At 38.2% G+C, this 15,268-nt stretch overlaps 4 protein-coding genes across 6 annotated transcripts; 2 read left to right on the top strand and 2 right to left on the bottom strand.

The window, feature by feature from the left end:
* Nucleotides 1-437: 437 nt before the first annotated feature.
* slc40a1 (solute carrier family 40 member 1) lies at nucleotides 438-6,396 on the bottom strand. The gene is made up of 8 exons (XM_056754698.1): nucleotides 6,076-6,396; nucleotides 5,869-5,936; nucleotides 5,219-5,378; nucleotides 4,946-5,061; nucleotides 4,084-4,210; nucleotides 3,498-3,746; nucleotides 2,715-3,338; nucleotides 438-2,511 (listed from the first exon to the last, which is right to left on the bottom strand). The coding sequence occupies exons 1-8, from the start codon at nucleotides 6,107-6,109 to the stop codon at nucleotides 2,198-2,200; spliced, it is 1,692 nt and encodes a 563-aa protein (XP_056610676.1). The 5' UTR covers nucleotides 6,110-6,396; the 3' UTR covers nucleotides 438-2,197.
* Nucleotides 6,397-9,056: 2,660 nt separating this feature from the next.
* LOC130427335 (ASNSD1 upstream open reading frame protein-like) lies at nucleotides 9,057-10,234 on the top strand. The gene is made up of 4 exons (XM_056754717.1): nucleotides 9,057-9,201; nucleotides 9,337-9,390; nucleotides 9,942-10,017; nucleotides 10,096-10,234. The coding sequence occupies exons 1-4, from the start codon at nucleotides 9,097-9,099 to the stop codon at nucleotides 10,134-10,136; spliced, it is 276 nt and encodes a 91-aa protein (XP_056610695.1). The 5' UTR covers nucleotides 9,057-9,096; the 3' UTR covers nucleotides 10,137-10,234.
* Nucleotides 10,149-12,553, top strand: asnsd1 (asparagine synthetase domain containing 1). Its single transcript, XM_056754710.1, has 3 exons — nucleotides 10,149-11,546; nucleotides 11,657-11,838; nucleotides 12,048-12,553. Exons 1-3 carry the CDS (start codon nucleotides 10,149-10,151, stop codon nucleotides 12,292-12,294), a joined length of 1,827 nt encoding a protein of 608 aa, XP_056610688.1. The 3' UTR covers nucleotides 12,295-12,553.
* On the bottom strand, nucleotides 12,462-15,121 carry zgc:136439 (uncharacterized protein LOC678627 homolog). 3 transcript variants are annotated; one of them, XM_056754715.1, is made up of 9 exons: nucleotides 14,993-15,121; nucleotides 14,413-14,585; nucleotides 14,215-14,304; nucleotides 14,059-14,138; nucleotides 13,869-13,984; nucleotides 13,016-13,113; nucleotides 12,857-12,925; nucleotides 12,724-12,782; nucleotides 12,462-12,640 (listed from the first exon to the last, which is right to left on the bottom strand). In XM_056754715.1, exons 1-9 carry the CDS (start codon nucleotides 15,021-15,023, stop codon nucleotides 12,520-12,522), a joined length of 837 nt encoding a protein of 278 aa, XP_056610693.1. In that variant the 5' UTR covers nucleotides 15,024-15,121; the 3' UTR covers nucleotides 12,462-12,519. The 3 variants fall into 3 exon arrangements, with proteins under 3 accessions (XP_056610693.1, XP_056610692.1, XP_056610694.1); XM_056754714.1 differs by lacking the exon at nucleotides 14,993-15,121 and adding an exon at nucleotides 14,675-14,984; XM_056754716.1 differs by lacking the exon at nucleotides 14,993-15,121 and having other exon boundaries at nucleotides 14,413-14,982.
* Nucleotides 15,122-15,268: the final 147 nt, after the last annotated feature.

Below are 15,268 nucleotides of genomic sequence, written 5' to 3'. Positions count from 1 at the left end.
AGAGTGTGTTTCAGTACTTTTGTTTACTATTAAAGAACAAATGAGAGAACATCTTATCTGGATTAGTGCACCTAGATTTCTAGCTCAAGCGAAGTAGACATTGAACTTCAGCTGAGCTTTGCACCCAGTTTTGCTGTTCGTTTCAGCGGTTTAGTCGAAAGCAACGAAAGAGGTTATTGTCCATCGCTGGTCCTAAAAACAACATGAAGTCGTCTGTTTTAGTTACATGCAAACCTTAGAACTGAACCGAGTTCTCACACGGGCAAAGATGAATTCTAGTCTTGTGTGTTAACAAAGACTGTTTGAAAAGCCTTCAAAGTAAATGACCAGCAAACATCTCTCAGGAATTTGACCCTGTGCATTGCTGGAACCTTTCCAGAAATCTTTCTCAGCTGGATCACACTAAAGTGGTCACTTCCAATCACTGAATCATCACATTTGATGTAAATGTTTTTATTTCTGTTCAAACAAAGAGTTTCACTACATGTCTTGAGCTTTCTGTTACCCCTGAAGGAGTTTGAACAAGCATTACACAAAGGGAGCAAAATCTATGTGCTTCCTTATAAAAGACGTTTCCTTTCATATATGTTACATTCAACTGGTGTTGGTGTTAAAATTTAAACAGTGTTTCATTTTGTCATTTCATTTTGTGAGAAATCTTGTTTGTCATTACGTAGGAGGACAAAACACAAGAATATAAAAAATGTACAGGTGTAAATAAGGCTTCACATTCACAAAGATAGAAGATGAATCATGCACTTAAAAAATGCACACAACACATTTTCATCTGTAAATAAAGTGATTTTAAAAAAGTGTTTTGTAAGGGGAACATGGCTCATGAAATCTATTTGTTAAATATTAAGCATCAATGCTGAGGATCAACTTGGCACCTACGTAACCAGCTGCCAACCATCGACTGAATTTTGGGTGGAGATCTGCTGATGTCCAATGTCAATATTATACAACGGCTCCAAAATTTCTCATGTCTGACCAGCTGTGGTATTCAAATGCATTTGGAGGCACGAGCGTAAAGTGTGTGGCTTTGAGGTTGGCTGGAGCATGCAGTACCAAGCGTCACCAAAAACCTAAGCTTGTTTTTGGAATGTTTGAATGATTAGCGTATTGATTTGAATGAAGGAAAATCTGAGGTGTGGTGTCTCTGAGAGCAGTAGAAATCACTAGGACAAGGGCTGAAGAGTTTTAAGTGTAAGCACCTGGTGCTCAAAATCCCGTTTTTGTTGTTTTTAGGCAGATACAGAAAGAATCTTGGTCAACAAATGCCAAGATCTGATGAAGAACTACAAGTATAAAAATATCTGAATTCCCGCCAACCATTGAGTGTGGAGGAACTCACTGAATATTGTGCAAACGTTATAATACCTGAAGTTTGTTGTTGCGCTTCTCGTTAATAATGGACGAAGTATAATCATGTAAAGTGCTAGTTTAACAATCTTAGATTTAAAGATTAGAACAATGTGCTAAAATCAACTTCAAATCAAACAGGATGAAAGAACGAAATATACTACTATAAAATATGTCTTTACGGCGATGGCTCGAGAAAATCAGCATCTGCGTCTCCACAAATTGTCACCCCAGCAATATTTGGAATGTATAGTGCGAACACAGCTGTTATTCCCTCACTTCCAAAATCACTTCCACTTTGGTTACAAACTGTATGTCTGCATAGCTTTTATTTAGATATAGCACCACCAAAGCTTAGATACGGAATACTGGCTACAGACCTTTAAATATATAAGCATATCTGAATAACAAGTATTCTCCGAATAACTTTTAAAGAGACTCATAGTTTGCAAAAAGAGGGAGGAAATAACAAAACTACTCATGCATTACAAAACCTGGATGCCCAGTCTGAAGGTTAACTATGATAATAATAAAAAACAATAAAATACGTCAAAGTAGAATAAATATGCTTGGTTTTGCTTTGGAGCATTTACAAACTACATTAAAGCGAGAACCATATTTTACGACATAGCTTGCTTTTTTATACCTCTTCGACATCTTCCGCTCTGTAAGCTCTCTTGTAGTTTCTAACTAAGAACCTCTGTATCTTTGTTAATTCAGCTTACGGCTACTGCAAGCAACAAAAGCGTGTGTGTAAGTAAAGCATTTGGAATTGAATTCCTGGTGGGCTTCAGTAAAAACCCTGCACACAATACTCTTGAGTCTCTTAAAAGAGTTAGACGGAGTTTGGAAGTGAAGGAATATTGGGGTCTGGCTTTTGCTCGGGTGAACAGAAAAGGAAAAGCCGACTCCGAAGGCTTTTATAGGCGAACCTGAAATACATCATATGACCCATGGCCACGAAGGAAACAGAGACGATCACGAGAAGACCGAAGGCCTCTTGATTCGGTGCGAGGATGACCATGATGAAGTGCAGAAGATCGAGAAGATAGTTCATAGAATTCTGAACGCCGTTGATGATTCCTCTCTCCGACTCGATCACATTCTCCTGGATCAGTTGAGTCACGGTCAAGTCAAAAGACCAGAGACCTGAAAACAATTCATGGAAATTAATCAAAAGTCAGGCAAAAATGAACAGCAGCTCACGATTGTCACGCTTGGGTCTCAAAGGTTGGCTTTACAGCTGATAAAGAGATTGTGATGTTACCACCTTCCCCTCACGATAATGAACAAAAATGAGAAAATAATAATAATGATCAGTGTTGTTTCCTGTCGGTTGCTCATTTACTCACCGACTCTAGCAGCAATAACACCAGCGAAGAGAAGACTGACGGACAAATAGGAGTTGATTTGGGGGGCTTCTATGTCTGCCGTGGTGGAGTTGTTCTGGATGGTTGAATCTATAATATCGCTCGGAAGCCGAGAAGCACCGTCTCCGAACAGATGTTTAACAACGTCTTCGAAGGGCGAGACACTGAGATCAAAGGGGCTGCCGGGAGAGAAGACGGATGCCACACAGAGCAAGAGGCAAGACAGCTGGACAACTCCAGAGATGAAACCCGTTCTGATCAGGCCGCATTTCTTTCTGATCCAAGTAAAGGCAACCGTTCCACAGATCCCGGATATAGCCGAAGCTCCCATGAGCAGACTGAGCACGGATCCGTTTAAGCCCTGAGTGTACGCGTAACCTGTGGTGATGCAGTCAAAACCCAGCACAGTCATGTAGAGGAAAGCCAAAGACATGCCAGCGAAGAAAATGGACTGATTGTAGTATGCAACCCAGCCCTCTTTGAAGGTACGGAGCGGCTCTGCCATTTGGTAGCAGCCACTGGCCTTCTTCTCAGCGATTTTCTTTTCTTCGGCGGTTTCGTTCATGAGCTGCGAGCCTTCCGCTGGACCTTCAGTGTTTCCAATCTCTGCAACATTGGAAACAAATCGCATTGAATAAGGCTGTCAAAGAATATGAATTTCAATCCGTCAAAGAATATGAATTTCAATTTGCAATGGCTTTATCATTGCAGTCTTGTTTTGAAAAGCAATATTCGAGCAAAGTTTGGACTGCGTTTGATGTTCACCTTTTTGTATGTTGAGATGCTTCAATTCTTGGTTGTCACTGTCCTTCTGTCCCGCCTTGATGGCCAAAGCGGGAGTCTTCTGATAAACCTTCCAAAGCAGAAAGTACTCCAAGCACATGGAGAACAGATTCCAGCCCGAGATAAAACCACAGCCCATGAAATGAGAACCGAAAGCCATTATCTGGCCCACCAGCATCGGAGCCAGAATGTTTGTCAACTGGTCGATTATTCTGACAGTGGCATTCATATCTATCAAAATACAAAAATCAAAAGTATCTTTGTAAAAAAAAGAATGTTAAAAAAACACAAATGAAACAACCTCATGGTCTAGTTTTAATGTATTCCATTTAGGTTACTAAGTTCATTGAGTGCATTCACTTGAGGAGTGACAGCCGATGCAAGCAGTCTATAAAGATAAGATGCTTGATGGTGACAGCTAAGCAGTTATAATGTATTTTATGATCTTTTAAGACTAGATGACATGAGAGTTATGCACAAAAAAATGTACATAATGATGATGTTCAAAGCTCAAAGGTGGAAGGTGATCTGCTATATTATGAAGATTTAAAATAAGGGAAATTCTGACCTGCCAAATTGCTCCGATCGTCTCCGGCCACCACCACCACCCAGTCCCTCTGGATGGTGATGGACATAGCCGTGCTGGCCAGGTTAGCGATGTTAGCAATGGAGATGACCATAATGTAGCATGTTGTCTGCAATGCAACAAATATGGAATTAGGAAATTTTATTGTATCAACAAATAGATGTTTTGTTCTTAGATGACTGTCAAGCAGAGTCCAGAACATCAACAGTTCACTGCAATGTGTGTTGCTCAACCTCAACGACTTAAAACAAAGAGCAGGTTTTGTTTGCTATTGTGTCCTTTAAATGACAACTTTCAACCCTTTTAACAGAAGACTCAGAGTAATATTGACCAAGCCACATGCTTTCTGCCTATGTGACAACTGGTTTTGCTGACAACACAACACCGTTTTGTTAGGAAGGTGTTGTGTTTCACCGTCGAGAAAATGAACTTAAGCTGAGGTCATGAAGAAAAAATTGGGGGGAGGGAGGCTCTCTCTGACCGAGTCAGCATTACCTCTCATGCATTTTTGTAATTGTAAACATGCTTGAAATAACCCATAGTTACAGTAAAGATTTTAATCACTTCAAACTATGAGAACATTTGAAAGTGAATTTTAAAACTAAATATCTCAAAAAGACTTATCTAAATAAAAAAGGTGCCTGTGGACATTGCATTTCACGATAAACTGCAATTTTGAGAGCACGAATTCGGTTCATTCTGTGTGTTTCAAAAGGAACCATTACTAATAACTACAAAAACAACATAAACGTTGACTAGAGACTAATTAGACCAGCAAAAACCACCTAAGAAAAACGAACAACAAAATAACTCTGGCTGTTTTATGAACGGTTAAGATACTCACCAGCAACCATCCACTGTACATGGTAGAAAGCTGTTCTTTAAACTGGAAAACGACCATCAGCAGTATACCACATAGAATCACAGCACTGTTCTGCACAACCAAAGACGTCTGTGCCACTGAAACAAAAAAACAACACACAAAAACCTTAAAAGAAAACAAGGACATATTGTAGCAAAGTAGACTTCGCTTATGTATGATTTTACATAATAAACATCCACCTTGAAGTGGTGGTCTGTAATTTTGCGTGGTGAAGGGTATAAATGCCTTGTTTACCTTTCAGTCTGGCATTTTTGTCAACCCAGTCACCAATAATAGCACCCAGCAAGAGGACGGACCCCGCGACCACCAGTCCATACACGGCCGTGAGGAGCAAACTATTGCCATAGAGCTCCACCAAAAACACAGCCACAGCAAAATTCCACATGCGGTCACCCTGTAATGAAACAACAGTAATAATCAAAGTGTGATACACATTTATTTATATTATAATTCAGGCCAAATGTTTAGTTGACAGCTAGATTCATGCAGCTTAATAATAATATTTACATCAGTATTTTTTATTTACAAAAATTTAAACGAAATAGTTTCGAAATCGTAAACTACTAGATAAATCATGCATAATTTATAATTAACGATAATGCATGTAAATTAAATTATAAAAATGTTTTATTTACAAAAAATTAAACGAAATAGTTTCTAAATCGTAAACTACTAGATAAATCATGCATAATTTATAATTAACGATAATGCATGTAAATTAAATTATAAAAATGTTTTATTTATAAAAAAACGATACTATACATAATAAAAACAATTACGAAAAAAAGCAACAAATTTATTGTTTATTTCGTTTTTTAGTGACTTTTGTTTTGACGTTTTAACAGGGCTGTCAAACCCGGATTCTAATGTAAACACACACTTACCCATGTTGACAGCGCATGTCCAAGGTAAATGAGGAATTTCGCAGACGTGAAGAACTGACAAAATCTTTCTAAAGAAACACAATTGAATAGATTGTATTATTTTTGTATTGGACAAGCAAAACGACGCCGTTTTAGGTGTAACAATGTAACAATGAATGTGTAATGTACAGATGCCTATCGCCCAACTAATCCATAAATTAAACTCACCACAGCAAGGTTTCTTAGATGCAGCGTTGTCCATTGTGCCTTAATATATTTTGCCTCGTTTTGTTTTGTTTTATTTATAAGGATGGAAATTCCTTTGTATGGTTAAGGATAAACGAAAGACAGATCTTTGTTGCAAATATTTCCTCGCAAAAACACGAATTACTCCTTTCTCTCCTCTCCGAACTTAGCTATCACTGTAGCTGAAGTTGGAGAGAAATAAACGCGGATAAACACCAGAATGTGTAGAAACAAATAATCGCCTTAAAGCGCCGTATGCGCGCGCACGGCTAAAACAGCGCACCGTGTTTTCCAGACTAACCGGACGGGCTCATATATATAGGCTGAATTACAAGCTCCTCCCTCTTTTCACAAAGAGATATCTAGTGTTTCCGTGACACAGCAACATGTTATAACATATTACGAGGCCAAATTCTTGAATCTGTTTCATGAATGGATATGATCTTCTGTTTGTTGTTGAAGCATCGTCATAAGCTTCATTGCTTGCAAAGTCTTCTGATAAAAAAACTTGCAATTCTAATGGATTCTATTATAATAATTATAAAATTACAATTTATCCGATTGACAACCATGCCACAAACCCACTACTACACAGACCGAATATGTGAATGGCATACTTCCGGATGAGCACTTTATCTTGCCCTTCAGACAGCACAGTTTCTCAACTACAGCTGCATGGATCTGTCTCCACCTGGAGATGACTGAACTGTGGACACCTTATCTGTCTCAGAAATGTTATTTTCACAAGATGATAATATAGTTTTTGACATTTCCTCAAGCAGATAGGGAAGATTTCTTCTTGTTGTTCATGCTCTGTTCTGTTTTGGAGCAGTGACAGCTATTTCCAAACAACTTGGCAGTGCTCTTCCCAATGAGATCCAGATCCATTCTTTGCAGGCCAATGCTCATATCACGAGCATCAATAAAAGGCCTTAACAGGGAGGCAAACATAACTTCTGCAGACAGATAGGGTTTGTCCAGTATGTCCAGTAATGTATATGATGGTGAAATGATTTTGTCCACTACGCTACGTTTAAAGAAGGGCTGTTGATTTTTTGCGTGCAAAAAATAACTTATTGCCTGTAACTACAGAGAAGAATTTTAGTCTTTTATACTTTATTATTGAAAAAAATGGCAATGCTCAGTTTAACAATGATGAAAGCAATATCAAGATGTTCTTGTCTGGTGAAATGCCTCTTAAACAGTTTTTATCATTTTATTTATTTATTTTTCACGGCGAGTTTTTACTGGGCTACATATATTGTATTGTGTAGTTAAAACTACTATACAATTGAAACAAAACAGGACTTGTTGTTAACAGAAGGGATTGTGATATCAATACAATTGCATTGTTAGTCCTTTTTGTAGTGTCACCACATTGTTTGTTACCTATTTAGCAGGCAATGACATGGCAAAAGCCGCGACACCTAATAGGCCTACGTGTGGTTTTAATAAAAAAAAGTCTTACAGGTGGGGTGGCATCCCAGGCACAGAACACTCTAATCTGACTCATGTTGCGTATACAGAACCGTCCTATCCACCGAAATCTAAGACAAAGATACTGATCACTCAAGTCACAGACTTTGTATTGTTTTACCTCACAGTTATGCTTCAGTGGTTTGGTTTTGTTGATCTTATGGCTGTACACCTTGATTCCCTATATCCTGTACATCTTAATTTATTCACGTCATCAACACATCCAACACCATTGAAAGAATCTCACACCTTAATCTACCCACATCAATCATATGATCTATATTATCACACATCCAGTCTATATATTTTTTCATATATTGTTTGTATATTACAAGTTAAAGACATTAAGCTTGTTCTTACTCAGTTTTCTTTGACCTGACATTCCAGATGTATCCAAATAATCTGCTAACCCTGGACATTGACAATTCCAAGCGATAAGTGTGCAAACATTACACAGGTGCCTAGAATCAATACACTTATTTCTTTGGCTATACTGAACCCAAACAAACTTACGTGTTTGAGTATTAGCAGCAAATAAGCAAACACTGTCCACGTGATTTAGCACTTAAGCTTTTTATGGGTGACCACAATCAACAGAACTATACAGCACAGAACCACAAGCACAAACACTGTAATTCTATAAATGCTGGTTTTCAATGTCGCGAATGAGGTTTGAAGTTTACGAAACCGGACAGTGGGATCTAACTGGTATTAAAAATAGGAATGATCACAAAACCAACAGGTTCTATGTTTAGATAGTAATTACTAATATCAAGGACTGAAGATAAACAGATTTGTTACAATGACTTCCTGATGCAGAATTCCAGTTTTTGATAAATTACGTGCATGCAGGTTATTGGAAAATGTTAAATTGCATATGAATAGGGAAATGTGTAAAAGGTCATTTAACTCATTTTAATCATCTTTTGGTCTACATTAGTTCATTTTACAAGTACAAATATTCTTGTGTAGTCTTTTACTCGGTCATAAAAAAACTGGATGTACAGAAATCGTTTAAAAACGTTTTAACAAAACAATTTTTACATAAATTGTAACAGACCCCCAGGCTAGAGCTGCTTGAAATATTATGTCACCTTTATGCAGTTCGTCCTGAGTTTAGACTCAGTTCAAGAAACTACAAAATACTATTTGCACCCTGTTAAACTAAGTTAAGAATTTTTACAGTAAGAAAACTAGAACTCTTTGTAAATCGCTTTGGATAAAAGCGTCTGCTAAATGACTAAATATAAATGTAAATTGGAAAATAAAACGTATTTCTCAAAACTTTGGACGACCTCTATGACTTTACAACCAGACAGGTAAAACTGTGCAATCCAATTATAACCATTAAATCCATTAAAATCATCTATAATGGTTTAACAGCAGTTGTAGCTCCACGCAGATTTTCTTACATAATTCGTGTCTTGTGGACTCTCCATGACGTATTTTCAAAGCGACGCACTCTCGCACACGTCATTTGTGTGCGACGTACGATCACTTTCATGTGGAAATGTTTCCATAAACCACATGAAGAGATCCTATATGAAAATGTCATCTAAAAACAGTAACGTTAAGCGAGAAGAAGTGAATGCTCAGGAGGAGCTTACAATAAAAGAGGATCTCGACAACAAGGTTTATAATCCAAATTCTTTCGAGTTAGTTAATGTTTTATCACAATAATATGATGTTTGCGAACTTGCAGCACGTTTGTTAAATTGACCTTTTTAATAGTAACGTTAAGTGTTTACACTCTTTCATCATCCACAGATCAAAGAGCAAAAGATCGTAGTCGACGAGTTGTCCAATTTGAAGAAAAACAGGGTACGTATAACGCTTATAATTAACCATGGTTGTACTATAGTAAGAATAGTTTAACTGAGGTAAGTTACTACAAACCGTAAATAGACCGTAAAAATAATTTCATTCCTTAATTTGTTATAATAAAACTATGGTTAATTTTCCTAAGCCAGGTGCTGTCAATGGTCAAAACTAAACCTCCATGAATAAGAACATAACTTGGTTCATTTGAAACTTGAAATTACAGTTTATATGATCAAAATAAGATAAGTACATGTGATCATAATCTTTTCAATGCATTTATGGGTAATATTTAATAATTAAATTACAATTCATTGTGATAGAATTTTTTACATAATATTTACAATATATTTGTTATTACGGTAAAGGTTTAGATTACTTTTTAGTAACTCCACTGACAGCATAACAGCTGTTGTAAATGGTACATTTATATTTAAAAATGTTCAGTCTAAAAATGTTTCAACGGGAAATACAACTAGAATGCAAAATTTCCCATATTTAAACATTTGCTAGAATATGATTATGGTCCAGTCATCATACGCTTAATCTTACAGAGAGTCTACACACAGCAACCCAACAGCAATATATTCTTCCTGGCAGACAAGGGAGAAACTCTCAGCTCTTGCAAAAGTAAGTTTCCCTTATGTACACAATGCCACGGTACCATTTTGACTGCCTTCAAATACTGTCATTGTTTGTCTGTTACAGAGGATCTGGACACCATGAGAAAAGAATATCAAGATTTATAGTGCTGTGTGAAAATGTGTGGGATCTGTTGTGTGGTCAGTTTGACCACGGCGCAAGATCCACTTGAGAAGCATGCGTGTGAAAAGCTTAAAAACAGAGGACCCAACTCTTGTCAAGATGTCACAGAAACATTATCAAATCCAAATTACAGTCTTTTTTTTTCTGCCCATGTGCTTCACATGAGAGGTTGCTTGACCCCTCAGCCTCTTCAAGACGAAAATGGGAATATGTTTCTTTGGAACGGCGAGGTGTTTGGTGGTCTCACGGTAGGGCCGGAAGAGAACGACACCCAAGTCCTTTTCCAACATTTGAGAATGGCCCAGAGTGCCTCAGATGTTGTATCTGTACTATCACATCTTAAGGGACCCTGGGCCTTTATCTATTACCAAAAAGTAGAACGCTGTATTTGGTTTGGGAGGGACTTTTTCGGAAGAAGAAGTCTGCTTTGGAAATTTAATTCGGAAAGATCGTCCTTCACACTCGCATCAGTTGCTTCCCAGTCAGTGGATAATATTACTTCCCAGTGGCAAGAAGTACCACCTCATGGAGTGTACAGGTTTGATCTAGGGGACTTATCACAGCAAGGGACATTTACTTTTGAACTTTATCCATGGGTTTTCCCAGGTGACGAGCCAAATCACATACAGGAACCGAAATGGGAAGGCCTTCCCTGTTCTGTATCTGTAAACATAAACAGTTCTGGACTTTACTTGACCTCTCCTGTTTGTCCAATGAACACATCCATTTCTTCACCTGAAACCGCTGAAAAGGATCAGAATGCCTCACAAACCTCTGTTGAAAATCTGAAAGAACGTCTGACAAACGCAGGGAAGAGAGAAATGGTTACCAAGTTTATTGATGTTCTAAGTGGGGCAATCCGTAAGAGAGTTCATTACGAACCATCTCCAGACCGATCAGCTCTCCCCTACAGAAATACCAAAGCCGATGTTGCTATTCTCTTCTCGGGGGGAATTGATTCAATGATTTTAGCCGCCCTTGCTAATAGACACATTCCTGTAGATAAACCCATTGACCTGCTCAATGTCGCTTTCAAAATTCAAAATGCAAAGGTGCCGCCGAAGTCTACGAAACGAGGGAAAAATACGAAAAATAACCCTGATGAAACAAAATCTGATCCGCAAAGAAGTTTTGATGTACCAGACAGAATTACTGGTAGAGCCGGTCTGCAGGAACTGAAAAATCTCAGTCCACAGCGGAAGTGGAACTTTGTTGAAATCAACGTAACTCAAGAAGAGCTTCAAGACATGCGTCAGAAACGCATTTGTCATTTGGTGCATCCTTTGGACACCGTTCTGGATGACAGCCTTGGATGTGCCCTCTGGTTTGCAGCTAGGGGACGTGGTCTTGTAAATGATGGCATTGAACAAGGACTTTATACTTCAGAGGCTAAGGTAACTGCTCTTTGTTTAAATAAGGTCTGCTTTTTAATGTTAATGGAAACACTAAATCTTGGTCACACTGTTGGTTTTGGTGTATAATGTTGATTTTCTTTTCCTTGCAGGTGGTTTTGACTGGCATCGGGGCAGACGAACAGCTGGCTGGATACTCAAGACACAGGGTGCGGTATAAAAACTCTGGGCTAGACGGACTTGTCAAAGAGCTGGCCATGGAACTAGGCAGAATATCCTCGAGGAATCTTGGAAGGGATGACAGGATCATTGGGGACCATGGAAAAGAAGCCAGGCAAGAGTTACACAAAGTTATCTAAATGTTTACATTAAAGGAAATGTTTATCCACAATGAAACTTTGTTTAGCTAATTGTAAACAAAACAATATCAGGTTACAGTGACCTCAATTTTGAAATGCTTACCAACACCAATAAAGAACCATAAAATAAGTCCATCTGAGGAATCTATGAAAAAAGCTTAAAACAGGTTTCTTTTCACCGCAGATTTCCATACTTGGATGAAGATGTCGTCAGTTTCCTGAACAGTCTGCCTGTGTGGGAGAAGGCAGATTTGTCTCTACCCAGAGGGCTCGGAGAAAAGCTGTTATTGAGATTAGCTGCTATCGAGTTAGGATTGGGACTCTCGGCTCTTTTACCTAAGAGAGCCATGCAGTTCGGCTCCAGAATCGCCAAGTTAGAGAACAACCATGAGAAGGCCTCAGATAAGTGCACACGACTTGTCACTGTGTAATTGAACATTTTCGGACTTAGAACCTCATTTAAATGATCCAAAGGTACTTTTATTGTAAAACAGATACATTGTTGGTCTGTTATGTAGTTCGTACACATCTGAAATCATTGATGTGGGATATTGAGTACAAATCAATTCATTTATTCAAATCCAAAAAAGCAGCAAAATACTGATATTGCATTTTATTGTGAATAAAAGTGTTAAGATTGCAACCACCTGACTGGACTACATCAAATAAACTGTTGGGTTTTTAAGCTGCTCCTTGAAGTATTTGTCACATTCAATGTATGACGCAAGATTCCCCACATCGAATCGACCAGATATCTTTTGAACGTACACTGGCCTCCTGAAATGAAACACAATGCGATTTAAAGTTATTGAATATGAAAAAATTGTACATTTTGTACAAATGTCTACAAACTAAGTTACCTTAATATAAGCCATGATAGGAAGTTTCCTGGTGCATCCCTGTCTTCAATGGGTGCATTCTGCATGGAGATATGATGCATTAGAACATCTGGCACTACAGAGTGCTAAAAGGTAAGACTTGAATGAGCTCTACCTTTTTCTCAAAGAGAAAGGTGTCTAAAAGAGGAAGTGAGGTCTTTGAAAGCAAGTAGAAGCAAGGGCACTGAAAAAAAGAGGAATAATAACAAATAAGACATATATTAAATCAAGACATTATTAAGGTGTTAAAGAGTGGTAATAAAAGGAAACGTACTGCACTGCGCGAACTTGTTTCATTTGGAAGAGGCTTTTCCTTCATGCATTGCACTTTAAGGTCTTCATCCAATTCCAGAATCCCATACTTGGATGTTTCTGAGAAGATAAATGAAGGTTATTATAATAGATTCAGTCAATATACATTATTTGTTTATACTGCAGTCTGGATCTCAACCTTTGAGAATTCAATGTCCCCCATTGTGCACAGCAATAGGCTCCCCAACAATTTCTGCTCAATAAAATAGAGCTTAGCATAACTGGAAAGATTTATATTTGTTATAACCACTAATAAATAATTTTAGTTGTTATTATGTTTATTTTGTCTTTTAAATGCCTGCATGTCTACTTAAAGTGATAGTTCACCCAAAAATAAAACAATTATATCATTATTTACTCACCCTCATGTCATTTCTAACCTGTATGTCTGACTTTTCTCCGCAGAACAAAAAAGAAGATATTTTGAAGAAATGTTGTTAACTGACACCCATTCAATTTTGTTTTATGTCCATACAATAGAAGCGAATGGGTACCGACACTGTTCAGTTACCAACTTTCTACAAAATATCTTCTTTTTGGTGTTATGCGAAAGAAAGTCATACAGGTTTGAAACGACAAGAAGGTGAGTAAATGAAGACCTAATTTTCATTTTTGGGGTAAACTGTCCCTTTGAGGCACCCCGGTTTGAGAAACACTGCTTTAGGTAAAATGACCACATGTTCTATTCGATCAGCCGGAGCTATTGATTAATGCTATCAGTCTTAAGGTGAATCAATGTCAGCCAATGATCCAGTCAGGCCAATATATCGGTCCATTTCATTTCATCTGACCGATTGATGTCATTCTGCACTCACCCTCATCTTTGCATTGGTATGACAGCACTAAATTGCTCTCTTTGTCTTTATTTTGCACTTCAAGGAACCTCTCTGTGAATTTTCCAAGGCTGAAATCCTCTTTGAATAAAGTATCTCTGAAATATAAATATTTGTCACAGTACAGCAATGCTTGAAAACTGGTCCTCATTCTATCTGATCCTATTCATACCCTCCAATAACAAGCAAGTGATCATCCACATCACAGAGCTTGACCGTCAGCTGGAGACAGGCAACAGCCCCATGTCTGTTCTGCAAAAAGTTAATAAAAAGAGATACAAAATATATAACGTGACAACAATACAAGGGTGCATTTCACTACGCTTACCTCATTTTTTGTTGTGCCATCATTAATGACTTTAACATTGGGGTATTCTTGTGCCCACTGAAGGAATGCTTCATGGTAAATATCATTTGTCTGTTTAATGCAATGGTGCATATGGTTACATACATTTAGTTTGTGCATATACTAGTTTTAATGTAAAGGCAAAGCACAGTCATTATATACAACTTATTCTGAACTCACAACCACATATATAGCGTCCACACATCCGGTTTTGGTCAGTGCCTGAACCCAGAGAGAGATAAGAGCACATGGGCCGACAGGAAGCAGCGGCTTGGCGATGCCTCTCAAATCTTTGAAATTCCCAGTCAGGTCATTCTCGATATCTCTTAGCAGTCTTGTTCCATAACCTGCGGCTAAAATAACAGCTTTCATTGTCAGTTGAAATGTGACAACTGCACCTCGACATGGGATTTTGGTTGACTAAAATCTAAACGTTTTTTACTTTCACTTAAATAAAAGTTGTCACAATCGAGTTCGGGCTTTTCCTGGTCAGAGGCTTTTTCGTTGGACACAGACATGCGCTGTTCTGCTCCGTTGTTATCAAAAGTGAACCACGTCAAAGTCCCTTTACGAAAAGTCATCACACTCGGCAGCCACATTTGCAACGCCTTCTGACATCTATGTGAGTCATACAAGACCAACTGTTATCTACTTGAAAAGGCGAACACCAATACCTCTAAATTCACTGACTTAGCTCGAAAGATAGCGACAAAAAACAGCATTCACTTTGTTTCTTATACTCAACTTGCGCTTGAAACACCTGTTCTAGTTTGCACCCCTCTTTTCGTCATGGCTTCTTCTACTGAAATGCGGAACTTCCTTAGCAGAAGCGTTGCGCTTTTCCCCTTTCATAAAGATAGAATTGCGGTGTCTTCTTAACTTGTTATAGTCTTTGGTTGCGTCTCACAGAGAAGCTTCCCTGCGCGCTTGCTGTATACAACGTCACCATCTAGTGGTTCGTTTAAAGACGTTGTACGTACGCGTCACTGGTTGCCAAAGGCAACACTGTTTAAACTCACACCGAGCAACGAAATCT

Source organism: Triplophysa dalaica, chromosome 8, assembly GCF_015846415.1.
Source record: "Triplophysa dalaica isolate WHDGS20190420 chromosome 8, ASM1584641v1, whole genome shotgun sequence".
NCBI lineage: Eukaryota > Metazoa > Chordata > Actinopteri > Cypriniformes > Nemacheilidae > Triplophysa > Triplophysa dalaica.
This window is presented reverse-complemented; position numbering and strand designations above follow the sequence as displayed.